This window comes from Hyperoodon ampullatus (assembly GCF_949752795.1).
Source record: "Hyperoodon ampullatus genome assembly, chromosome: 1".
Taxonomy (NCBI): Eukaryota; Metazoa; Chordata; class Mammalia; order Artiodactyla; family Ziphiidae; genus Hyperoodon; species Hyperoodon ampullatus.
Window position 1 is genome coordinate 223,333,369 of NC_136914.1, and position 26,390 is coordinate 223,359,758.

Sequence of the window (26,390 nt, forward strand, 5' to 3'; positions counted from 1 at the left end):
CCAGAGGGTCAGGTTCACATCGCAGGTCCACAGGATGGTGGCCTCAGCAAGTGACCCACCCTCTCTGGGCCTCTGTCCCCTCCTCCGTGAAGCAGAAAGGTTAAGAGGTTTCCTCATCAGCCTGCTCTGAGGATTAGATGGCAATGCGTGTAACCACTCGCATGGCCCCGTGCTTGGCACAGACAAACGCCCAGTGACCGTCAGTGGCTGCTACCTGTAGGACCATCGTTATCCCAGATTAGAAGCTCCAACAGCCTGGGCCTCGTCAGCAGTATGCCCCTCTCCAAACAAGCTTGTGTCTGATGGTCCCATCCAGAGCCTCCCTTTGGGCTGAACATGATTTTTCGTTGTGACTCTGGCCCTTGCTAGCTGTCATTACAAATCACTCAACCTTTTTGATCCTCGGTTTCCTCATCTGTGAAAGGGGCACAATTACCCTGCCTCTCAGTTGCCAGTGCAGGGGTGAGCTGAGAGGATCGACAGCTCCTGGCAGAGAGAACATGCTCATCCCCACACCCCTCTGGACTAACACCGTGGACACGGACCCGCCTGGGAGTGGTCTGTGAAGGTGAGCCCCCCGACAATGGCAGCCCCTGCCCAGCACCCCCTTCACCCCCTCCCCAGGCAGGCTGGCGGTAGCGTGAACAAGATACCGCCCTTGCACAACCTCAGGACACTGTGGCCTGACACTCCTCCCCAGGGCGTGTGGGAATGACAGGAAGGAGGCTGCTGTCTCACAGAAGCTCGGGCTCCTGTAGCTCCCACGCTCCCCCCCATGAGGCAGCCACCCCTCAAGAAACTCCCTGAGGAAAACAAATGAAGCTGGACCGCTACCTCACATCATAAACAAAAATTAACTCCAAATGGATCAAAGACCTAAATGTAAGAGCTAAAACCATAAAACTAGAAGAAAACATAGGAGTGAATCTTCAATGACCTTGCGTTAGGCAATGTTTTCTTAGATACATGATGAAAAGCACAAATAATAAAATAAAAACTAGATAAAGAAAACTTTTGTGCTTCAAAGAACACTGTTAAAAAAGTGAAAAGACAACTCACAGAATGGGAGAACGTTTCTGCAAATCACATATCTGATAAGGGACTTGTATCCAGAAAAAAGAACTCTCACAACTGAACAAAAAGGCAACCTAGGGCTTCCCTGGTGGCGCAGTGGTTGGGAGTCCGCCTGCCGATGCAGGGGACACGGGTTCGTGCCCCGGTCCGGGAGGATCCCACATGCCGCGGAGCGGCTGGGCCCGTGAGCTATGGCCGCTGAGCCTGCGTGTCCGGAGCCTGTGCTCCGCAACGGGAGAGGCCACAGCAGTGAGAGGCCCGCGTACCACAAAAAAAAAAAAAAAAAAAAAAAGGCAACCTAGTTAAAAAGTGGCAAGGATGTGAATAGACATTTCTCTAAAGAAGATATAAAAATGGCCAACAGCACATGGAAAGATGCTCAACATCACTAGCCATTAGGGGAATCCAAACCAAAACCACAACAAGAAGCTACTTCTGGTATATTCATAGAATGGACTGTTACCTGGCAATACAGAGGAATGAAGTGCTGACACATGAGGATATGGGTAAACCCTGAAACCATTACGCCAAGCGGAAGAAGGCAGCCTCAAAAGGCTGTATATGGTATGACTCCATTTACATGAAAGTCCAGAATAGGCAGATCCGCAGAGACAGAGATTGGATTCGTGGTTGCTAGGGGGCTGGGGAGTGACTCTGATGGATAGGCGGTTTCTTTCGTGGCTCTGAAATGTTCTGGACCGAGAGGGTGATGGTGGCACACCTCTGTGAATTTACTAAAACCCACTGAATTGTACGCTTTAAAAGGGTACATATGTAATTCATAAAAAAATGAGTTTTAACATATGCGAACTATTTCTCAATAAAGCTATTTTTTAGGGAATTCCCTGGTGGTCCAGTGGTTAGGACGCTGCGCTCCCACTGCTGAGGGCCCGGGTTCGCTCCCTGGTTGGGGAACTAAAATCCCACAAAGCCGTGCAGTGTGGCCAAAAAAAAAAAAAAAAGTTTTTTAAAAAAAAGAAACATTAAAGGAGAAAGAAAGGTGGTCTTTTCTCCATTGTATATTCTTGCCTCCTTTATCAAAGATAAGGTGACCATATGTTTGTGGGTTTATCTCTGGGCTTTCTATCCTGTTCCATTGATCGATAGTTCTGTTTTTGTGCCAGTACCATACTGTCTTGATTACTGTAGCTTGGGGGAAAACTGGACAGCTACATATAAAAGAATGAAATTAGAACACTCCCTAACACCATACACAAAAATAAACTCAAAATGGATTAAAGACCTAAATGTAAGGCCAGACACCATAAAACTCTTAGAGGAAAACATAGGCAGAAAACTCTTATCACATAAATCACAGCAAGATCCTTTTTGACCCACCTCCTAGAGAGATGGAAGTAAAAACAAAAATAAACTAATGGGACCTAATGAAACTTAAAAGCTTTTGCACAGCAAAGGAAACCGTAAACAAGACGAAAAGACAACCCTCAGAATGGCAGAAAATATTTGCAAACGAAGCAACTGACAAAGGATTAATCTCCAAAATATACAAGCAGCTCATGCAGCTCAATATCAAAAAAACAAACGACCTAATCCAAAAATGGGCAGAAGACCTAAACAGACATTTCTCCAAAGAAGATATACAGATTGCCAACAAACACACGAAAGGATGCTCAACATCACTAATCATCAGAGAAATGCAAATCAAAACCACAATGAGGTATCACCTCACACTGGTCAGAATGGCCATCATCAAAATTCTACAAACAATAAATGCTGGAGAGGGTGTGGAGAAAAGGGAACCCTCTTGCACTGTTGGTGGGAATGTATATTGATACAGCCACTATGGAGAACAGTATGGAGGTTCCTCAAAAAAGTAAAAATAGAACTACCATACGACCCAGCAATCCCACTACTGGGCATATACCCTGAAAAAAACATAATTCAAAAAGAGTCATGTAAGACAGTGTTCATTGCAGCTCTATTTACAATAGCCAGGACATGGAAGTAACCTAAGTGTCCATCAACAGATGAATGGATAAAGAAGATGTGGCACATATATACAATGGAATATTACTCAGCCATAAAAAGAAACGAAATTGAGTTATTTGTAGTGAGGTGGATGGACCTAGAGTCTGTCATACAGAGTGAAGTAAGTCAGAAAGAGAAAAACAAATACCGTATGCTAACATATATATGGAATCTAAAAAAAAAGAAAGGTTCTGAAGAACCTAGGGGCAGGACAGGAATAAAGACGCAGACGTAGAGAATGGACTTGAGGACATGGGGAGGGGAAAGGGTAAGCTGGGATAAGGTGAGAGAGTAGCATTGACATATATACACTACCAAATGTAAAATAGATAGCTAGTGGGAAGCAGCTGCATAGCACAGGGAGATCAGCTCGGTGCTCTGTGACCACCTAGAGGGGTGGGATAGGGAGGGTGGGAGGGAGGTGCAAGAGGGAGAAGATATGGGGACATATGTATATGTATAGCTGATCCACTTTATTATACAGCAGAAACTAACACAACAATGTAAAGCAATTATACTCCAATAAAGATGTTTTAAAAAAAAGAAAGAAAGAAAATCCCTGAGATTGGGAATGAGCAAACAGCAGACATAATTTCAGGAGAAGCAGTTTGGTCACAAGATGACTTTTCCCCGTGAGCCTTTTATTCCTTCTGAAATCGTCTGGTCACAGGAGAGAGGGCGTCTGGAGAGCTCCGCTCTCGGACTCACCACCACAGGCCTAGCCGGGCCCACGGAGCCTGCCTGCAGGGCTGGACCCGGGCTGCAGACAGTGTCCCAGAGCAGTGCTCCGGACAGCTCAGTGCTGATGCCCGTGCTCCGTCTCTTGGCACCGACCGGAGTGAGCGTGCCAGGCGGGGTGGAGGGAGGGGCCGGCAGTGTCTATACTACTGAGACAGTCCTGACCCCCCAGGGGTGCTGTGAGCCGCACCTGTCATGAAAGGTAAGGGCCTTCACTCCTGGCTGTGTGAGTGCCTGTCCTGGGTGCTCCCAGTCATACCCACGCCCCCTCCTCAGTCCCCCCTGAGCCCTTTAAGAACATCCCCATCCCAGGCACCACAGGGCTGTGACTACTTGTAGACTCCTAACAAATAGTCCCTAAAGCGTGCAAATGGAACTCCTTTGAATTAAAAGACATGAAAAGGGGAATCACTTTTAGAATAATTTCAAGACAGTTAAATGGGAAAAAAGGGAAAGGATGCTAATACCTGTGCCAGGCCCTGAGCTAAGGACTTTGCCTGAATTCTTTCATCTAATCCTGAGACTAACCTATCAGGGAAGACCATACACATGTCTATAAAAGCCACAAAGGGATAATTATCCTCATGCTACAAAGAGGAGACAGGCTCAGAGAGGTTAAGTAACTAGTCCAAGAGCACCAGCCAGGAAGTGGCACTGCGGAGCTGCAAGCAGGGGCCTGGGACTCCTAAAGCCCGGCCTTTTTTTTTTTTTTTTGGCCATACTGTGCAGCATGTGGAACTTCCCGGACCAGGGATTGAACCCGAGCCCTCTGCAATGGAAGTGCAGAGTCTTAACCACTGGACCACCAGGGTAGTCCAGCCTTGCCTTTCTACAGAGCTTCCATCAGGGCGTCTGTGAGGTCAGGAGTGCTTTGACTTCACATGGCAACTCTAGGCTAGTTAGTAAAAGTTAAAAAAAAAAAAAAAGAGCATCTGAAAAAGATCAAAAGCCCACTGAATACCTCACCTTAATCTGGTCAATGTTGTCACCAGATAACTCTTGAATATGCTTGAGACTGTGTGTCAGGCCAGAGGGACTGAAAAACGTGATGCTGGCGGGAATGCCCTGCAGGCAGAGAGAACAAGGTCAATCCCTTGCCTTGGGGCGGAGCAAAGAGATGCTCCTCCACCCCGTCACCACCAACCCCAGAGCCCCAGGAAGCAGCCCCAGGCAGCCCAGGTACATTCACAGCAGGAGGGTCCCCACTGATGCTGGCGTTCCGGGCTCCACGGAGGCGGAGTTCAGGTCGGGAACTGTTTAGAGGGGTGCGATGGGAGAGGCTGGGTGCTGTTCCTTGGTCGCTCTGCAGGCCCCCAGATCAGAGGACACAGGCACCGTGGACCCAGCGCCCAGGAGAGCGGACAACACCTCTAGCTTGTGCGGCCAAAGCGCACTGATCAAGTAAGGCAGCAGCAGCCCGGCTCTCCATCAACTCCCCATCCCTTCCGGAAACGGAGCAGACAGCAGACAGACCGGCCCACTCGGCCTTTCTGAAAGCTTAGGTTTGTGCTAACAGGGTCTCCGAGTACCAGCCAGGCATGCAGAAGCCTGTCCTGGGAGAGGAAGGGGAGGCGTCTTACTGGATCCAGATGTGGAAAACCTCGACCGGCCCAAACAAGAACCGTGCACCCTTCTGCCTGAAGCCTCCAAAGGTTCCCGCAGCCTCCCAAATTCAATCCAGACTCCCCGGTGGGCCCAGCCCCCCTCCAGCCTCTGCCCTGCAGCTCCACCAGTGCCCGCACCATGAAGAATGACGTCCAGGCCACTGTTGACCCCAGGCTGTGCAAAGGGCTTTGTGTAAATTATCTCCTTTAATCCTTGTACAAACCTTATAGATAGGTCTATTCCTACTTCCCAGATACAGAGATGGAGCCAAAAGATGGCCTCCTCACAGTGGCACAGCTGGGGATGGCAGAGCCAGCGTCGGGAGGCTCGCGCCCCTCCGCCCTGCCCGCCCCAGCTCCCTGGAAACCCCACACACCTGCTGGGAATAGTAGCTGTTCAGGTTCCCCTGGATTCCTGGGTGTGGGATCGTCTGGTAGACGGTTAAGCTCTCCATGGGAATCCCTGGATACAATCGGGACACAAGCCAGGAGACAGACTTCACTGCCCCGGGAACACACTGCGGGGCACAGGCAGTGGAGACCGCCCGGTGCTGCAGGGCCCTCCCGGAACAAGCCGCCGGGAGCTGAGAGGTGTGGGCTCAGCGCCAGCGGACTCGGCCGGCCCTCTGCGCCCTGCTTAACACTGCGGAGTGGCTCACGCGGTAGAGGAGGCTGAGATGGCAGAGGAAGGACGAGGACCCCGAAAACTCAGCCTTCCTTCGTACCACAGACGCCTTTTGCTCCCGTGTTTGTGTGGGTGGCCCGCAGGATTGGCCCTGGACGCTCCCCCGCGGATACCGTCCGTGTGGAATCCCACACTGAGGGCCAGGGCTGCAGGCAGAGCTTGGAGGGAGTTTTACCAGCCTGGGGGCTGAAGCCACGAGCCTGCTAGGGCCTGGACACGTTGGTCCCTGGCACCCTGGGATGGAGCCCGGGGGGATGGAGTCGGAGCGAGCCTAGGTTGGCCGGGCTGGCGGATGCTGCTTTGAGTGCGTGATGAGATCAGCTCCCCGCTTGGACTGGTTTCCACACGTGCCCGCCCCAGGGTCGCCACCCCGCCACTGCCCACCCGTCCTCCTGGGGAAGGCTCCGTGCCCCTCTGCATGCTCCCAGCTGAGCTGAGCGGGTGGATGGGCGCGGATCTGAAGCAGGAGGGAGGGCTGCACCCCGCACCTTCCAGCCTGGCCGGTCCATCCCAGGCCTGCTCTCCCTGTAAGTCCCCAGGGCTGACACTCCGCCACCGCGAAGGCTCTCGGTGGACCCCAGAGGGGAGGGGGAGTCACCTTTGTCCTTGAGCATTTTCGGCAGGATTTCTCTTTTGAGGGTTCCACAGGGAAACAGAAGAGGCAGTGCTGACGACTCCCCTGCGAATAAACAGGCAGACTCTGTAGATGGAGGCGCAGCCCCGGGGCCCTGCCCTGCGTCTTTGGTTCCAGGACCGTGAGTGGGAGGAAGCTCACGGGGGTCACGTGGGCAACAGCGCTAGACAACTAACATCCACAAGAGCCCGGGGCTGCTGTCACCCCTGCTCCCTAAGCCCCTCCCGTCGTGGTGGCTCCGGGCAGCAGTCACCACTTAAGAGTGCAGTGACCAGAGTCAGGTTAGAGGTCAGGCCTGATGGTGGCCTTGGAGCAACAGTTTCTGCCTCTGGAGGAGCCGGGATGGGCCGGGAGGCATTTGGAGCCTGGGCTCCCGCTGCGAGGAGGCACGAAACGGCAGCCGCCGCAGCGAAGACAAGCGGCAAGGCTCAGGCTGAGGGTCGGCCGCGCGGGGGCCCAGCCTCTTGTCCCCGCGCGCATCTCCGCCCTGGGAGCCTCAGCCGCAGGCCTCGCTCTGCAGAGCCGTGGAGACAGCGTGTGAGACACCACCTCCCAGCAAAACTGATGGGCGGTCAGATGGGAATCCTCCGCACTGTGAGAACAAAGCACTTTAGTGGAGGCGACCGCTTTCCCCTTCCGTCCGTCCATCAGATGTAAGGAGCTGTAGTGAGTGCTGGTCAGGCACAAAGACGCGCTTCCCCACATCTGGAAGATGTCTCTGAACACATCCCCTTCCGGTGCCTGCAATCAGAGGGGGGAACAAGCCAGGCTCTCCCCCTCCAGCACCATCTCCACGAAGGCCCAGCTAAACAACAGGAATGACTGCAGGCGTCCTTATTTCAAGTTGTCCAATAATTACAAAACGGCAAGTGTTTTATTTAAACGGCTCTGTAAGTATCAGTACCGACGTAAAAGAACACAAGCAATTGGAAAACTTTTAAGTATACTGTAGATAATAGATGCTCACCACTTTCTCTTTTCCAGTGTGAGGAAGTGTTTTCACGCAGTGTAGATGCCATCCCTCGTGACCCACTTTCAAAGCCATGACCAGGTGCTATTCTGAACCAGAGCCTGGGTGTCCCTCCACTGTCTGCGTGTCTGTGTGTGTGTCTGGTGGTGGGGTGTCCAGGAGCCTAGGGGCCAAAGTGGCTCCCACAGACCCTTCCCAGCACCTGCTGTGGGGCAGCTGCAGGACCAGCAGCCAAACCAGGGGCCTACTTTTCCTGCAGGCTCAACCCCAGGGGTGTGCAAGGGGCTTCCGGAAGATTCCAGAATCGGCCCTTCGCAGCCTCTCTTCTGCGGGTCCAGCAGGGCACTGAGCTGCTCATCCGTGTTCTCGACTGCTGGTCACTACTGGGGAGATGGGGAGTTGGACGCACATCCTGGTGCAGGGCAGGCATCTTTTTCCCACTGCACCCTCAGTACCCGGTGCAGAGGCAGGCCGAGCAGGACCAACCAGCTCAGCTGGCTTCATGGAAAAGCACCACCGCAGCAGCACAAGGGAGGAAAACCTGACAATGTCCTGGCTGAGACCTGCCGCAGGAGAGGAGAGACATTCCGTGACTGTACTTCCTGGGTGCTAACCTCCTCCAAGAAGTCAAAGGCAAATAATCAGCACTCCCAAATGGATTATGTCCTGAGCAAAACTCCTCATGGGACTCTTACATGACTGAAAGATGTAGCAGATTACTTGTTACATTTACGGGAAACAACCTCTGGTGGATGAGGACCTCTCTGGCCCATCTCATCACCAGGTAAACTGACAGCATCTCCAAAAACGGCGCAGCTCAACCACCAACCCTTCCTCTTTGTCGTAAGATCGTTTATGGAAAATAAATGATTCATTATTTTAAAAAAAATTTCTTTTGGGGATGAGCTCACTGCCTACTGATTTTTAACCCGAACAGGCCAAAGCTAAATAGGCCAATGTAAAAGCCGGTTGATTACACAGGGGTGAGAGGTGAGGTGTCTCCAGGACGACAGGGAGTGACAGGGGCCCAGCAGGGGTCTAACCCGACGCAGGATGGTGAACCACGGGGCTCACAGACGCTCTGCTCTGCGTTCCTTTAACAGGAAGGGGGCCTGGCCTGAGGACAGCAGCTGTGTTGAAAGTCCTAAGAGGACGTTATGCAGCTGGGGTGGGGGCTCTGTAAACAGTCACTGCTGGCGATTAAGAACTAGACTGAGCTTGTAAGTGTCATTTCGCTGGAGGAGATGTGCGTGTCTGTAGAACTCTCACACCCTCTCAGGCCTGCTGTGAGGGAGGGTCCAGTCGTACACGCGGTGGGCACTTAACGTAGGTAATTAGGACCACGAGACTGACCAGGGGACACAAGGAGAGCCCAGCAAGTGGGCGAGGCTGCAGGGACGAGCCCTTGGTCAGCTCAGCGCCAGTCCAGGGGGACAGTTCAAATAACCCGCACAATCTGTCTGCCTCCGACACCCTCCCCCTCCTTCGCTATCTCTCAAAATGTTGAAATTGTCTTCTACCGTGGACCACTTAACTTGTCTTGATTCTTTCCTTTCCCTTAGCGGAAATATCCCAGGAGGGAAGAACTGTCTGTCAGAACGACGAGCTTTCAGATTAAATGAGGTAATAGCTTTAAGCGCTTATAACAGTGCCTGTCACAGAATAAATAAGTGTTTAAGTAAAATAAATAAGCAATAACTATGAACTGGCCTGTTTACTCCAAGCACTGGAAGTAGATTCTTGGCTTTTAAAAATCAAGCTTCAGAGCTGACTGGGGGAGAAAATCATTAACGCCTGGGTAAAACCAAGGTGAACGTCCTTGACAGCAGTCAAGACGGACTCTCTCTCTTTTTTTTTTTTTTGCTGTACGCGGGCCTCTCACTGTCGTGGCCTCTCCCGTTGCGGAGCACAGGCTCCGGACGTGCAGGCTCAGCGGCCATGGCTCACGGGCCCAGCCGCCCCGCGGCATGTGGGATCTTCCCAGACCGGGGCACGAACCCGTGTCCCCTGCATCGGCAGGCGGACTCTCAACCACTGTGCCACCAGGGAAGCCCAAGGTGGACTCTTATTTGGATGTTATTCCAAGTGCGAACTGAAGATTCATTAGGACCCATGGGGTGAACACTGGCTGTGCCGTGTGGAGTCTGCCCTCCTGCCTGTCCCCTCACAGCTCTGGGACCTTGGATGGTCACTCGGTCCCCGTAGCCTGGACAACAGCACCGTCGAAAAGAGCGCTGGGTGATGCTGGGTGCCCCTAGGCTGTCCCTGTGGTGCCTGAGCCGCCAGTGATGGCTGAGCTGTGGCCTGTGCCTGGTGTGACGGGGGAACCACATTTTTTTTTAATTTTGATTAATTTAAATTTAAATAGGCACATGGCTCCTGGCTGCCATACTGGACTGCGCAGCCTGCAGTGGACGGTAGTGAGGACCAAATGGGGCGAGGCAGGGGGCGCGCCAGGGACACGCTGACCACCTAGGAACGTCTCGTCCTCGATGTTAACACAGCGCATACAGTGACCCAGGAAAGAGGAAAAAGAATTATTCTTAAAAGAAAAGTGGAGAAAGGAGAACCAACTGGGAGCCTGGGAAGTCCCTCTGCCATCCCCTGCCTGAGCTCCAGGGGGCCTGGTCCACGGGGAAGTGGAGGATGCGGGACTTTTTCAGGTCCAGCTCCTAGGGGTCAACAGAAACACACGATCTCGAGAACCTTCACCAACAGCACTGGCCCGTGACAGGAAGGCCTCCTAAGACTTTAGAGATCGTTACCTGGAGAAGAAATGTTCTTACACACCACGCCCAGACGCAAAACCATGCACCACGGTCCCAGAAGCCGTAAACATTCCTGGGTAAGGTGTCCTCGCCCCCTGCCCACCCTGAAGCCACCACCTCAGGGGCACAGAAGACACCCCTCTCCCGGGACCACCTCAGAGCAAAACCTCAGGCGTCAGCAGCCAACCCGGCCCTGTCTCCTAGCTCAGCAAGCTCTAGAAAGGGTCTGCAAACCGTAAACCCAGGTCAGAGCCCAGCCCATGGTCTACGGCTGCTCTCGTGCTACGACGGGCAGAGGATGTGGCCGCAGAGACGGCGTATCTGGCCCTCGCAGTCAGTCCCACAACCCCTGACCCCGAGGAGCGAAGCTCTGGTTCCCTCTCAGAGACAGAAGGCAAGCTGGTTCTCTGTCATCTTTCACGTGGGTGCCTGATGTCACGCATCTCTCAGGGAGGGGTCCGAGTGACAAGGACACAAGAGCGTGTGTGTGCAGTTGGATCAGGCGTGTAGGGGAGAGGCTGGGCACACAGCTTGGAGGTGGGCCCCCCCTGCAAGTACACACCGAGCCCCTCCGTCCTCCCTCTCCGAGAGCTCTGTTCCAAAAGTCCCGGCTCATGTTTCGTGAGAAGCCGAAAATTTCCTAAGTAGTTTAAAGCTTAATCCTTATTTAAATACAAGCATCCCAGAACCCTTGCCATTTTAAGTCTCAGCCCATATGCTGTCCAGTGATGAGCTTCTCGGGGGCTGAGTGGGCTCTTTAGGGGGAGCGGGCTTTGTGGGGGGGGGGTTCGGACAGGGAAGAGACTCCTACCAGGAAGGCGGGGAGCCGGCAGACAGAGGCACGGTGCCGGCAGCTTCTGCTGCTTCCACTCCCCCTACAATCCCTGCAGAGGGTCTTGCTTCTGGTTTTGTCTCCAGCCCTTTTATTCTGTGTCATGTTCAAGTTGTCTCAAGTCCTTGGGTGGAGGGAGTGGAGGGCAGGAGGCTGGATCTCAGACCAGCGCAGACAGATGCAGATACAAGGCAGCCACGGTCTCGGAGCGGCACACACTCATCAGCCACATCATCACCATCATCGCCGGGAAGGCACCGAGGAGGCAGCCCTTTCCCGAGATGCTGGTTGTGAGACCGACCAGCAAAAATACATGGGCTTCATTTGGGGCGACCTTGTTCTACTTACTAGAACAAATGTACTCTGCAAGCTTTTCTGCATTTCCACAGTTTTCTCCTTCTGTATGCAGGCCGATTTTATTCACTGGAAAACAACAACAACGAAATATATTTCTTTACATGGTTATTAAAGTCCTGTTCCTGTGTCATTTTTTTAATGTGCAAATACAAAGGCACATGCCTTACAAAGGACATGGAGAAAGTCTCCCCTTGGAAGCTGCTGTAGGAAGACGAGAGGGAGCTGAGTCCCAGCCCCGCCCTCCCTAGACCTGTGGTTTCGGATGGTGAGGCATCATTATCAGCAACTTAGTCTCAAAAGGTTCAGGAAAAATTGTTCTTTGCCTTGTATTTATAACTTCTCTGTAAGTTTTCTTCAAAATAGCATGGATAGATTACCAGAAAAGGGATTAGTGGGCCAAAGGGTACAACTAGTTTGGTAAAGCTTTTGAATACATGCCGACCAAGTACTTCTCAAAAGATGTGAACCAAATTTCAATGCCATTTAGCAATATTTGAATACATTTGTTTCACCGCACCCTTATCAGCAGCATTATACAGTTAACTAATTAATTACTTTTTGTAAATTTAATAAGGAAAACAATCATGTTTTAAACTGAACTATGGTGTTAAATGAACAAAGCTAAGTCAGTGTGGAAGGAAACCTCCTCTTTTCCTTCTCTGCTCTCATCACCACACGTCTGCACTCTGGTTACCCAATGTGTGGGTTTTCCACACCAAGCAATTCTCCAGTTCTCAGCTGGGTGTCCTACAAGTGAACTCAAGTCTGACACTCTCTACTGGGAGGTAGTGTCAAATCCCGAGGATGGAAGGCTCAGTCCCACAAACTGCTCCCACTTCAGACCCAGGTCTCTGCTTGTGCTTCTGACTGACCAGCTCTAAATCAGAGGTTCTCACAACCCACTCCTTGGGTTGGATCATTTGCTAGACCAGCTCACAGAACTCAGGAAGATGGTTTACTAACTACTGCAGATTTATTACAAAGGATATTTCAAAGGGTGTAAATGAACAGCCAGATGGAAGAGATGCATCAGGCAGGTATGGGGGTTGGGCCTGAGCTTCATGCCCTCTCCTGGCTCCAGCCTCCCAGCACCCTCCGTATTAGTGCCCTTCTGGATTTCTACGGCGGCTTCATACACAGACATGATTGATTAAATCATTGGCCGCTGGTGATTAATTCAACCTCTGGCCGATGTCTTCTCCCTGGAAGTAGGAGGCAGGGAGGGCATGAGGCTGAAAGTTCCTACTCTAAGCGGAGGATTGGTTCCCATGGCAACTAGCCCCCAATTTAAGGGGCTTTCCAAAAGTCACCCCATTAAAGTCAACTCAGGTGGAGTTGAAAGAGGTTTGTTATGAATAACAAAATACACCTTATATATCTTTTTTTTTTTTTTTTTTTGCGGTACGCGGGCCTCTCACTGTTGCGGCCTCTCCCATTGTGGAGCACAGGCTCTCCGGACATGCAGGCTCTCAGCGGCCATGGCTCACGGGCCCAGCCGCTCCGCAGCACGTGGGATCTTCCCGGACCGGGGCACGAACCCGCGTCGCCTGCATCAGCAGGCGGACTCTCAACCACTGCGCCACCAGGGAAGCCCCACTTTATCTTTTTTATCACTCAGGAAATTCCAAGGGTTTTAGGAGCTCTGTGCCAGGTACAGGGACAAAGACCGAATATATTTCTTATTATAATCACAATATCACAGTCATTCTTTGGTGTTTTATTTGTACCTTGACTGCTTACCTAGAGAAGCAGTAGCGTTTCCCACCACATACACTGACTTAGCATTCCATTTTTCTTTCAGAGACTTTCTCCAGACTGTAAAACATGAAATTTGATGTGAGTTGCAAATACCAAAGCGGCCATTTGGACTGCTGCCCAAGGCTGTTTGTTCATCCTAAAAAACTTGTGAGCAAGGCAAATTATTAATAACTAGATATAAAGAACAGCATCTCAAACTAAAATCCATTTTTATATTCTGTCCATATTCTGCAGGCAAATTTTTAAAGATCACTTTGGCAAATGTTTCAATATGCCTTCTTTATCGAAGGCATTAAGTATTAAATCATTTCCACAGTTGGCACTAGAAGCATTTTTAATGTATACTAGTACACATAACTTGAAGAGTTAATTTGCATGGTAATATTAAAATTTAAAAATCTAGACTTTTTTCTTTTTTTTTTTTTTTGGCTGTGCCATGCAGCTTGCGGGATCTTAGCAAGGGACTGAACCTGGGGCCATGGGAATGAAAGTGCTGAGTCCTAACCACTGGACAGCCAGGGATGTCCCCCCAAAATCTAGACTTTTAAAGAAAAAATTACTGGTCGTGAAAAAGAGGCAACTTAAATGTCTAATAAAGCAATATGACTGGTTTTATTCGGGATATAAATCTGAAAGCAGTCAAGAAACTGTCATCTCAGATGGGAAGGCTCTTTTATCTATTAGGTCAAAGAAGTGAATAAATATCAGGTTCATAAACAAACACAATTTAATAGAGAACACTACCATTTTATGACAAAAAATAAACATCTTTAAATATGGATTAAAGAAAAACCAAGAGAAAGTGGATAGTACAAATGTATCACGAGGCCACTTGGCATTCAACATCCTTTTAGAAGATAAGGAAACACTACTTCTTCCTTCCTAAGATCTGACTATGAGTGTAATTTTCCCTTAAATTCAATAGTGTTACTCTACCCTTTGCACTCCTGTGAGAAATTCCCTTTTAAAAAGCAATAAAAGACTGAGTTTCACCTTCTTTCCTTTCCTACCCCACAAACGTAAATAATATTTATTTAAACATTATCTACAGCATGTGAACAAACCATTCTCCAAGCATCACAGTAGATATGAGCTGGAGCAAGCCCTGGGTGAAATCAGAATGCCTGGCTTCAGAGCTGTCTCTGCCCCTTAACTTGGGTTCGTTCCTGGCAAGTCAGCTGACCCACCTCCTCTGTTTCCCTGTCGAGATAACGGGGATTAACTATACCTCTCCTGCCTGTATTCATAGAGTTGCTGTAACAATCAAAATAAGAAAATGTATGGACTATATTGTACACCTGTAACTTAAATAATATTGTACACCAACTATACTTCAATCAAAAAAAAAGAAAAAAAGGGCTTCCCTGGTGGCGCAGTGGTTGAGAGTCCGCCTGCCGATGCAGGGGATGCGGGTTCGTGCCCCGGTCCGGGAAGATCCCACATGCCGCGGAGCGGCTGGGCCCGTGAGCCATGGCCGTTGAGCCTGCGCGTCCGGAGCCTGTGCTCCGCAACGGGAGAGGCCACAACAGCGCGAAGCCCACATACCGCAAAAAAAAAAAAAAAAAAAAAAAAAGAAAAAAAGAAAATGTATGGGAAAATGTTTTTTAAACTATAAAGCACTATAAAAAGTTATGGTGTCCATGCTGGGGTTTTTTTCTTTTTCATCATCTTCATCCTCAAAACACATACAAAAGGGAAAGCACAACGGTAAGACCAAGATTCCCGAAGCACCACTGGGAGAGAATACACACGCTTCTCCATCTCGAGTCTTCTTTCTCCATTTTGGAAATAACAGTACTTCTGGTTCTGAGTTGCCTTGAGGATTGGACAGCACAAGTCCTCATCCTTAAGAAAAGTGTTAGACTTTCTCCTCAACAGGAGGTAACTGTGTATATGAAATCACCGAGGTGGTAATTTTTTTGGCTATAATGAAAGCCTAATTAACTGTAAAGAGAGCGCATAATGACCACTCTGCACTGTCACTTACTCAGTGCTCACCACGCCCCAGAAGATGTCCTGAATGCTTCACTTTGGGACTCAGACTCTGCAGCTAGAATCATAGAACTGTGACTTACAGACTGTGTGGTCTTGGAGAGTTTCTCACCCTCTGCTCTACAGGCTCCTCATTTGTCAGGTGGGGATACTAATCATACCTACCTCAGGGATAAAGCATCTAGGACCCGGTGTGGCACAGAGTAGGCCCTAGAGAAGCTCTAACTAGTGGCAGAAGTGACGATCCTGGGATGCAAGTATTATTGTGCCCACTTTACAAACAAGGAAACTGAGGCTCAGCGAGGTCAAGGAAGCCGCCAAGGTCAGGATGGCCACATCTGAGGCCGGGCCTAACTGGCTGCAAAGCCCTTTGGTAACCACCCGCCCTGCTGCCTCCACCTGTTAGTATAACTGGAGCTGGTCCGGCCTGACAGACTGGCTCCAGGGCCTTGGACAGGTGCTGACTCTCCGCAAGCCTCAGCATTCTTATCTGTAAAATGAGGACCATGGTAGGTGAGCCTCTGGCTGGTCCAGGATTGAATGAGATCGTGAATGTCAAGCTAACATAGAGCCTGGTATACAGCAGGCACTCCATACACGTTAGCTCAAAGCTGTCTGATGGGAGAGACTAAGGTGGTGTTCAGTCTGAGAGCCGGGCTCTGACAGAGAGGGAAGGAAGCGAGAAGGAGGCCTGAGCGGGGTCACGTCCTCGAGTGCTGGCTCGGCACACACTATTCTCATGTGCTGTTGGACCTTCCCATCGTCCCTGTGAGGAAAGAGACTGGTGCCCATATACTGTGACCACCTGGTGGGTGCACATGGAGACCCCCCAGCGGCACCCGTCTGGGCATTTAGGAGGTAGCACCGTCTCCTGCTTCCTGGTGACACAGTGCCACGAAGCGCTCACCCCCGTCAGAAGGCAACCACATGACATGTCATTCTGTGTGGGACACTAAGAAACAGCTTAGAAGAGGAATTTCATCTTCTGCTTCCTCCAAAGGTTCCAAAAGCACGAAGTAACTTGGTACCTAAATACTTTTTGATTAAAAGTCATTGCACTTTCTCAAACCTGAAGTCCAGCTATTTCTGGAACCTAATGTCACCAACGGGAGAAAGCAAAGTCCAGTGGCATTCACAGCAGAGCCACCCTTACCTTCGGTTTTATTGTCTTTCTCCAAACACAGCTCCACTGCTTCCACTGCTCTGGGGCTGGTAAAAATGAGGCCCCCGTAACCTTCAGGATGAGACAGCTGCACACCAAACAACAGCAAAGGCATTTTAAACGATGGCCAAGTTCAACATTTTCCAGAATTCTAAATGCTTCACAATAGTAGTAGGCAAACTAATTCCATCTATCCATCCATCCATCCATCCACTCAAGACAGAGCTTACTATGCGCCTGGAACTACTCTAGGCCTTTAAGGACATACAGGTAAATTCACAGCATTTCCCTCAAGCAGCTCACAGTCTTGGGGAGGGAGAGGCCAGTGTGATGCAGGGTGGCAGGTGTAACGGAGCCAAGGGACAATGTGACTCAGCCTGGCTGTGGCTGGGGTGCAGGCAGGATGGTAGACTTGACCTGCATCCATCAGAAAGCTGGAATATTCAAGGAGTGACATTCATGCTGAAGCCCTGGTTTTGGAGGATAAAAATGGTGATAAAATCTACTGAACACGTATTCTGGGCTGGGCACTGGGCTGTTACACACATAATCCTGCACTGAATCTGTGAAGGTGCCCCGTGAGATGGGTGGCACTATTTGCATCGCACGGATTAAGACACAGAGGCTTGGTGAGGATAAAGAACTAGTCCAGGGCGAGGGGCGGAGCCGGGACTTGAGCTCACGCCCCTGTGATTCCCAAGCCCGTGCGCTCGCTCACTGCCCAACGGAGCTTCAGAGAGGGAGTCCAGGAAGCCCCTCATGAAACAAACTGGCTGTGGGTGATGGAGAAGCTCCCACAGAGACTCGAGTGTTTTTCTGGTTCCCCGTTAAAGCTGCTTACGGAAGAGCATGCAACGTGGGTCCCTTATAGAGTCCTCACGGCACACAGACCCAGGGCAGGTGCCAAATCAATGTTTGCTGAGTAAACTGTTGAATGAATAATTCAATTTTCAGCTCAGAGCGAAGGGAGATGGCAGAGAGGTCCTCCACAGAGTGACGGGCGGGCTCTGACGTGCAGAGCACGGGGGTGAACCTGATGCTCACAGCGGCCCGGGAGCCCGGTGGGCAGGGCTGGGCACACCAGTCCCATGAAGCCGCCCTGGCTCTGGGCCCACGTGTCCAGAACGGTGCCCCCGGGGAGATGTCCGGTAACGGGGTGCACACTGATGGGGCCTGGGGTGCTGGGGCCTGGGGTGCTGGGCCCTGAATCTTTAATCGGAAGCACTTGGAGGGCTTTCCTGGGACTGTTCCTGGCCATAACTATCGCTCCAATACATAGAAGCAGTCCCAACTCTCCCTCTTATCTGCTGGAGAACTCTGCCAAGCTGCCCAACCTGGGGAAAAACAACAGCTGCTCTGCGCTTTGCTGAGGTCAGGGGCGTGGACTGAATGACAGGAGGAAGGTGAAGGGTCTGCATGGCCGAGAGCAGCACAGGCCTGGTGCCTCGGCATGACTGGCTCTCCCAGGCCTCCTTACGGGCCCACCTCCAGGTTGGGTGGCTTTCTGGGGGCACTGGCAGAGGCTCGGGCTGAGGATCCAGTAGCAGCCAAGTCCTGGAGCCGGTGCGCTCGTGCCGTCCTTGTTTTACAGTTGGGTAGTGAGATGAGGGCTAGCAAACGAGTCCTTCCCCTAGAATTCTGCAGGATTCTACAGAAACCAAACGTCTCTCATTCAGAAACGATGGTGCTCAGACACTGATGAATCTTACCTTCTCCAAAAAACTGGGAAGAGACAAAAACTCAAATGATAAAACAGGGATCAAAGTGGCTTCGAGTCCATATAATCCTAATTCCTGCAGGTAAAAGAATATGGTTTTGAATTGGCCAGGGTTGTTTGGAAAATAAGGAAAAGGTCCTATTTCACAACTTATTCTGTGCCAGTTCCTCAGAGTTTTAGCAGACGGACCCTCCCCTTGACTTCAATCACGAGGCAGTGCTGGGCTTTCAGGGACCAGGTGTGTCAGGTACTTACCCTGATGTACGGATCCTGGCCACAGTCGTCCTCCTTAGGGTCTTTCAGTAGAAGAACCTTCATTATTGCCTGGCAGTCTTTACAGGGTGCTGTGACAGACCAGGGAAATGGATCTTAATTAGATCTCAAAGCCTCTTCCTAAGCAGTGTCAGCTGGGCTGGGCGCCAGAAGCAGGTAATCAGCTGCTGGCTGAAGCGGCCTATCCCTCGCACACAATGACTTGGCGTTTATGGGCTTGTTCCTTCTGAAGACCCTGTCACCGATAAGGCCCAGGGACGGCATGCTGGCACTTGATATCACTTGGAAAGGCAGATGAAAGCCATTAGGGAAAGGCAGTGTCCTAGCTAAACATTTAAGGCTCACAGAAGAGAACTGATGCAAATTCTGGGTTGTATCTATAACAAATACAGAAATGAGCATCTTATATTTTAAGGAAATAAATAATTACTTCCATTTCAGGATAAATATGCTCAGTTGCTCATAAGCTCTTTAGGAAATGACTATACTGACTCTTCTATTTCTCAAATGATGTTTTATAAACGTGGTTGAGTATCATGAGAGAATTTTTCAAAAATTTTCTAACCCAGAAACCAGTTGGTTGATATGTATCAACAGGCTTATATACTTCATACCCCTTCTTCCTATAATTTCACTTCCAAGAATACATTCGAAGGTGACACTCATAAATGTGTGCAAAGATTAACATAAAGATATTCATCCTGGTATTCTTTTTTTTTAACTGACATATAACATTGTGTAAGTTTAAGGTGTACAATGTGATTTAATACATTTGTATGTTGCAGTATGATTACCACCGTAGCATTAGCTAACACCTCTATCACCTCACATAATTATTTCTTTTTTGTGGTGTGAACAATTAATATCTAGTCTCTCAGCACCTTTGAAGTTTATAATACAGCATTGTTGACTACAATCACTATGCCGTGCGTTAGATTCCTCCCCCCGCACCCAGAACTTATTTAACTACTAGTTGCAAGTCTGTATCCTGGTATTCTTTATAATTGCAAATAATTGGAAACAATGTAAACATCTAACAATGAGAGAATGGTTAAATAAATCATGGTACAGTTATATGAAATCATTAAAATATTCATAAACAACTTAATTATATGGATTATTTAATCACAAAATAATGTTAAGTTTTAAAAAGCAGGATTCAGAATTGCATTAAGGTACGATTTAATATATACATATATATGACAGAATATTCTTTGGTGGTAGGTTAGGGTGATTATTTTCTTCTCTACCTCTTTCTGTTTTACCCCCCAACTTTTTACAATAAATATTAAATTCCTTTTGTGTCAAGGGGGTAAAAGCACATTATAACCATCCCAAAAGTCTCAAATCAAATACTGTTGAAGACCTGCAAAATAAACTCTGCTGGAAATGCAGACTATATCCCACAAGTAGCATTAGACTACCAGTTAGTTACTTAATAAATATTATACAGTGGTTGATAGTAGTCAAAGAAAGTATATTGCTTGGAGCAGAAATGTGTTAACTCTGGGAGCCATTACTTATAAATTATTACTGAACATATTTCTGGAACATTATAATATCTGTGGGACATCTTAGGAAAATTGTCTCCAAATGAACTGCTTTGTATCTAAGCAACCAAACCTGGGTGAACTAATAATAATTATGAAATCAAGTTCAATTAATGCTGCTGTCGAGCTGTTAGCTAGAGAGACGGGGCATTTGGGGAAATGGGCAGTAGCATCGTTTCTATCATTTCCTGAAGTTATTCAGAATGTGTCTCCCGCAGAAATCAGCAATCTCCCTTTCAGTGATGGTCACTGTTAGGTGTCAGCTTGGCGAGAATATTTTCCCCATTTATTCACAGATGCTAACCTAGGTGCTGCTGGGCAGGTATTTTAGAGATGTGATCAAGTTGACTTCCTGAAAGGATCACACAGAACAAGCCAAGCGTTTAGGTGGGATTCAAAGAAGGAAGACGTTTATTTTCATTCTGGTCCCAACCATTTCAGACCAGGCTGTGGACAGACGGTCTCACGTGGAATTACGTCGGTACATCCTGCTAACTCTGCCTTCAACATGAATCCACGGTCCAGCCACTTCTTAGCTTCCCCGCTCCTGAGACCACGTGCACGCTGGCTTTTAGTAAAAGGGATGATCCTTGTTAATCAGGGAGGGCCTGGTTCAGTCAATAGGAAGGCCTAAAGAGCAGGACTGAGGTTTCCTTGAGGAAGAAGAAATTTCGCCTGTGGCCACAGCTGCAGCTCGGGCCCTAGCCTGGCCTTCCCTTCCCATCAGCTTGCACCGTGGATTTCAGCCCTGCCTCGCCAGCCCTCACGGCTGCACAAGGCGATTCCTTGCACTAAGTCTCCTGACACATATCCCCTACTGTTCTGTTTCTCTGTGGAACCCTGACTGATACACCTTCCAATCTGGGGGCTCCAGGAGTCTGGCAGGTCACTGAACGGCAGGTAGAACTTGGCATTTTCTGCATAAATCTTTCTGTGGCGTGCAAAGCAAGCAACTACTGTGGGGATTAAAAAGTGGGAGCGTAATGCTGTGAAGCAGGCATCCTGTGGCCACAGACCCCTACTCAGCCCTATCACATTCCCCCCACCTTGGTTCTAGGCTCCAGGACACACATCCCCAAGTTTCCAAAGCATCTGTTAGTACTACTTTCTGATACCAGGAGCCAATTTCTCACACAAGTGTTTCTATAGTGGTCTCAGGCAGCGACGCCTGGGACTCCCTCAGGGAGGTGTGGTCTGTGTCATTTGTTGGAGGCGTGGACAAGTTCAAGCACTCCAGGCTGTGAGGTGATGTGGCAGAGGTGACTGGGGTGTGGGTTTACCTCTCCAGGGCGACCCCTCTGAGCAGGAGAATCTGAGTTGAGATCGGAATGGTAACAGCAGGGGCAGAAATGTTCAAGTGTCAGAAAGGGGCTCGGGGTGTCCCCAGGGGAGAAGGGTAGGCGTGGCTCAAGAGCAAAGGATAAGGAAGGCTCTGGTTCCATGAGAAACGGGAATCCACTGGAAGGTTGAAGCAGGAGTGACAGTGATGGAATTTACACTTCAGAGAGACCTCAGGCTTTGGGGCAAGGCTGGCCACCACAGACTAGGCGTGCAGGTGGTCTCAGGAGCAGGGAAGTTAAGTGGCTGGACCGTGGATTCACACTGAAGGCGGAGCTAACAGGATGAACCGACGTGATTCCACGTGAGACCATCTGTCCACAGCCTGGTCTGAAATGGTTGGGACCAGGATGAAGATAAACGTCTTCCTTCTCTGAATCCCACCTAAACGCTTGGTTTGTTCTGTGAAATCCTATCAGGAAGTCAACTAATATTCGTAGACAGTTACTGTGAATCAGGCACCGGGTATATAATACTATTCCTGCCCTCATATTAATGGAAGGGTAAAACAGATACATTACAAATAAGTAAAAATAGCGACAGAGTCATAGTGCAACGAGCATTACGAAAGAAAAGTCAGGATGCTGTGGAAACATAACTGGCACGTCTTCTCTGGACTAGGAGGGGTGGCAGGGATTGCCACTTGCCCCCAAACATCCACTCTTCCTTCTCCCTCATACGAATGGAACCCTTCATAATAACGGGGCGCGTGGTTGCCCAGGACAAAAACGTGTAGCGGGATGTGGCCAGGTGACTAGGTTCTGGCCGACAGGATGGACGTCGGAGGGACGTGCACACTTCCGGGTCCTGCCTCAGCAGGAAGTGCTGCGCCCCTGCCCTCCGCCTCCTGCCTCCCAGCTGGCGGGAATGCGGGCCAGGTGGCCAGCCCCTTCTACTGCAGGGGAGGGTAACGCCCTGGGGGTGACGGAAGGAGCAGGACCCCTTTGTACGGCAGAGGCACCCGTCAGCCAGGGCTTTTACATCAGAGAAAAGGAAAGTTCTATCCTGTTTCAGCCACTGTTATTTGGATTTCTGTTAGAGCAGTGGAACCCATATCCTAACTAATACAGAGGCCAGAATGGCTTTCTTGAGGACCTAATGCTTAGACTTAGACGTGGTGCCTGAGTAGGATTAAGCTCCAAGGTTGGCATGCCTGAGGGGTGGGAGAGGTCTGCGGCAGCTGGAATGTACAGGGGAGAGTGGGGAGGCAGGCCTCATCCGGTCCTGTTAGGGAGTTTGGATTTAGCTTAGTACCAGTGGGAGGCGTCTTGCTGATGGATTTACTTCTCCTCTCCTTCTCTCCTTTCTGCTTGCCCTTTTCTCTTCCCCTTTCTCTCTGGGGCAACACAAGGAGGGAAGTGTGGGGTCACAGAACAAGCACAGGATGAAGGGCCAAGAGACCAGCTTTGCTGTCCGTGATGTGATCTTCTTTTCTCCCGTCAAATGGGAATAACCTTTGCCCTACCAAGGCCGCTGAGTGACTCAAAGGAGATAACAACAACAGCTACCCAGTTATTGAGCGCTTACTACATGCCAGAGACTGTTCTAGAAGCTTTACGTGCATTAAAGCTATGAGGTTTATCCCACTTTATAGATGAGGAGACTGTGGCATATGGGGGACAAAACTCACCAGAAGTCCCTGGACCAACGAGTGGCAGAGCTGCCACACTCAGGCAGCCCAGCCCCAAAGCCCATGCTCTTACCCCTGAGCTGTGCTGCACACCCAAGTGCTTGGGAAGACAGACAGGTAAAGAGACATAAAGGACTTCCCTGGTGGCACAGTGGTTAAGGATCCGCCTGCCAATGTAGGGGACACGGGTTCGAGCCCTGGTCCGGGAAGATCCCACATGCCACGGAGCAACTAAGCCCCTGCGCCACAACTACTGAGCCTGCGAGCCACAGCTACTGCAGCCCACGTGCCTAGAGCCCAAGCTCCGCAACAAGAGAAGCCCGCAGGCCGCAATGACCTGGTCATCGCAACTAGAGAAAGCCTGCACAGCAATGAAGACCCAATGCGGCCAAAAATAAATAAATTAATTAATGATAATTTTTTTAAAAGACATATAAAGTATCACTCTAGTGCAAAGTGCTTAGTCTGGTAACGAAAACATGTGAGGGCAAAACCAATCTACCCCCTGCAAACAGAAAATATTTCTTCTGGGTTCTACTCTGTGGTTCTCTCAGGTAATAAAACTGATGCCTTCTGGATAACTGTTAAGAAATTCCATGAGATGGGCTGCAGGACTTGACAAATAAAAATCAAATACAACCCTTGTCCCTTTTCTGCCGTTGCTCAAAGCATCTCTAACGTAAAATTAAGAGGAACCGTTGCTGATGCTTCTTGGCCACGTCAAAGCCCATGTCATCAGGTTCACTGAGAAAGGGATCAACTGATACGTGCGCACAGATAGCTGTGCTAACACCCTGGTACTTTTCTCAGTAACTGAGAGTTTAAAGCTGAGACTGTTCCCTCACCCCGACACCCCATAGTGGACAGGTACCAGTCCCTGAACTACTGGGCACATCCAACCCAGGGCAGAATCCAAAGGCTCAGGGAAAGGTCTACAGATACCTTCTCAAAAAGGGAAGGGCATTCCCAAAACGTCCTGCAGTGCCCAAGGGTCCGCAGCAAAGGCCCAGGGACCAGGTGACAGAAACAGCTCATAGCAAAGGAAACACTCGCCAGGGGAGGCCTGGCTCACAGGGCAGCTGGGCCCCTGTGAAGGCACACGTGATCACCAGCTGCTCTGTGAACCAGGAACGACCTCCCTGCCTGGAATCCCTAGCTTCTGTCCAATGGCTTGCTTTCTACAATCATGGGGGCTTAGATGGTGGCATTATTGCAATTTCTCACAGGCCAAAGGAAGGACCGGGATATTTCTAGAGCTCAGCGCACTGTCATTCCTAGCTCAAGAAACCCACATTCCTGTCATCTCCAAAATGTAGCCAACAAGAGTGAGAAAGACAAACACTGCTACTTCTCACCCACATGGTTTCCCAGCCTTAGGACCACAGAGGAAACACAGCCAGCCCAAAGGTGTAGGTGCCCTAGCTCTCCTGGAAGACACAACCGATGGAACTGTGCTCCTCCAAAGAAGTCCTAACCCTTGGCACCTACAAATGAGAATTTACTTGGAAATAGGGTCTTTGCTGATGGGACCAGGTTAAGCTGAGGTCATGGTGGATTAGAGTGCCCCATATAACTGTGACTAATCCAACACAACTGGCGTCCTTAGAGAAGAAAATCTAGACAGACAGAAGGCCATGTGAAGGAGGCAGAGACTGAAGAGACGCTGCCAAAGCCAAGAAGCACCTGGGCCCCCCCAGCAGCTGGAAGAGGAAGGAAGGATCCTCCCCTAGAAGCTTCAGCGGAGGCATGCCCCACAGACACCTGGACTTCAGACTTCTGGCCTCCGGAACTGGGAGACAATAAATTTCTTTTGCTTAAGCCATGTGCTCTGTGGTATGTGTTACAGAAGCCCTAGGCAACTAGACAGAGAGGAACTGATTTTTGGTGCTGTCTACAGGACTATGTCTCCTAAGAAAAAGCACCTGTGTGTGTGCTCCCAGCATGGCCAATCCTTCCTTTTCAGCTGAGGAATTTGAGGTTGGGGTGTGGCAGGGGGACCTGCCCGAGCTCACACGGGAAGTCCAAGGCAGAGCCAGTACTGAGCCCAGGCCTTGGGGTCTGAGTTCAGTTCCCCTCACCAGCTCATGGCCATCACACCATCTAAAGACTGGAAGAAGCAACGCAGCCTTTCCTGGTGGCTGATAAGCCTCCATGTGAACTAGCTCTTAGCATGACATTTTCACTCAACTATGAAGCTTTTTATTTGGGGTTTAACCTTAATTATGTTTTATTTATTTCCCTCTACCCCGAGTCCATGAGACTTAACACAGGAAGGGATTTCACCACAGCCCTCTTCTATTCTGGGCAGGAAGAGTGGGGGAGATGTCAGAATTTTTATCCTTATAGTTGGGGCGAAGTTCAGCTGCACCCTAAAGGCCTGCCCAGCCTCAAGACCGAGAGAGAGCCCGGAGTCAGCGACAGAGACATCAGGGGTTGAATGGATGGGGGATCTTACGTGTCTGAAGCGGGGTCCTGGAGTGACACCCCACCGTGTGTGGCAGGGGTTGAACGGACGGGGGATCTTACATGTCTGAAGCGGGGTCCTGGAGCGACACCCCACCGTGTGTGGCAGACAGTGGGAAGGACATGGCAGCAGTCCTTGCTACCTGGGGAAGAGGGCGGTTACCAGTTACGGGGAGAACTGACGTCAGGTTGGCTCATCAGTTGCCAGGGAAGCCAGCAGAGGGGCCGCCCCTCACCACCCCTTTGATAAATTATCATAGTGGAGATGGTTCGGATTCAAAGATTTCAAAAATCACTAGCTGGCGCCAGGAGCGGGTATGTAGGCATTTACGGATTATATCATAGGCGCTACGACTGAGAGGAAAGGTCAGTCAGGTGAGTAGGATGAAGGTGAGGCAGGGACTGGTTGAGCAGGGGATGTGCAGAGAGCAAGAGAGCAGTCATCTTGGGTGGCCTGATCATACAGGTGACCACGTATACCAGTCTGTCCAAGACAGTCCCAGTTCACAGCTGCTGTCCTGGTGTAAGTAGTGACAGCACCCACCTGCACTCTCAAAAGCCTCCCGTTTTGGACAGTAAATTATGGAGTCACTCTCCTTATAATGGCTATGGATGTTCACAAATGTTTTACACAGCTTGACGGAATGGAAAAAACGCAGGACTAGAAATGAGGAGACTCTTATTCCTGTCCGAGAAATATGAGAGGTTTCAGTAACACAGTGTCTGGCAAGTATGGGAATGGCGGTCAGGCGGTGGGGCCAGAGCACAGGGAGCTCCAGTGGGGAGCGGACGGGCCCCGGGCTCAGAGCCACCGTGTGGGGCCATTCAGGCTGTGGTGAGGACTTGGCCTATTTGA

General features: G+C 50.0%; 1 protein-coding gene across 1 annotated transcript in view; it reads right to left on the reverse strand.

The window, feature by feature from the left end:
* Window positions 1-26,390, reverse strand: part of UROS (uroporphyrinogen III synthase) — a 34,193-nt gene that overhangs the window by 789 nt on the left and 7,014 nt on the right. Inside the window, exons 2-8 of the mRNA XM_079706439.1 lie at window positions 18,536-18,624; window positions 16,555-16,651; window positions 13,392-13,466; window positions 11,643-11,717; window positions 6,689-6,769; window positions 5,783-5,868; window positions 4,768-4,866 (exon numbers count right to left, since the gene is read on the reverse strand). Coding sequence (XP_079562565.1) covers window positions 4,768-4,866; window positions 5,783-5,868; window positions 6,689-6,769; window positions 11,643-11,717; window positions 13,392-13,466; window positions 16,555-16,651; window positions 18,536-18,598 — 576 coding nt within the window. The 5' untranslated portion in view covers window positions 18,599-18,624. The remainder of the gene's footprint in view (window positions 1-4,767; window positions 4,867-5,782; window positions 5,869-6,688; window positions 6,770-11,642; window positions 11,718-13,391; window positions 13,467-16,554; window positions 16,652-18,535; window positions 18,625-26,390) is intronic.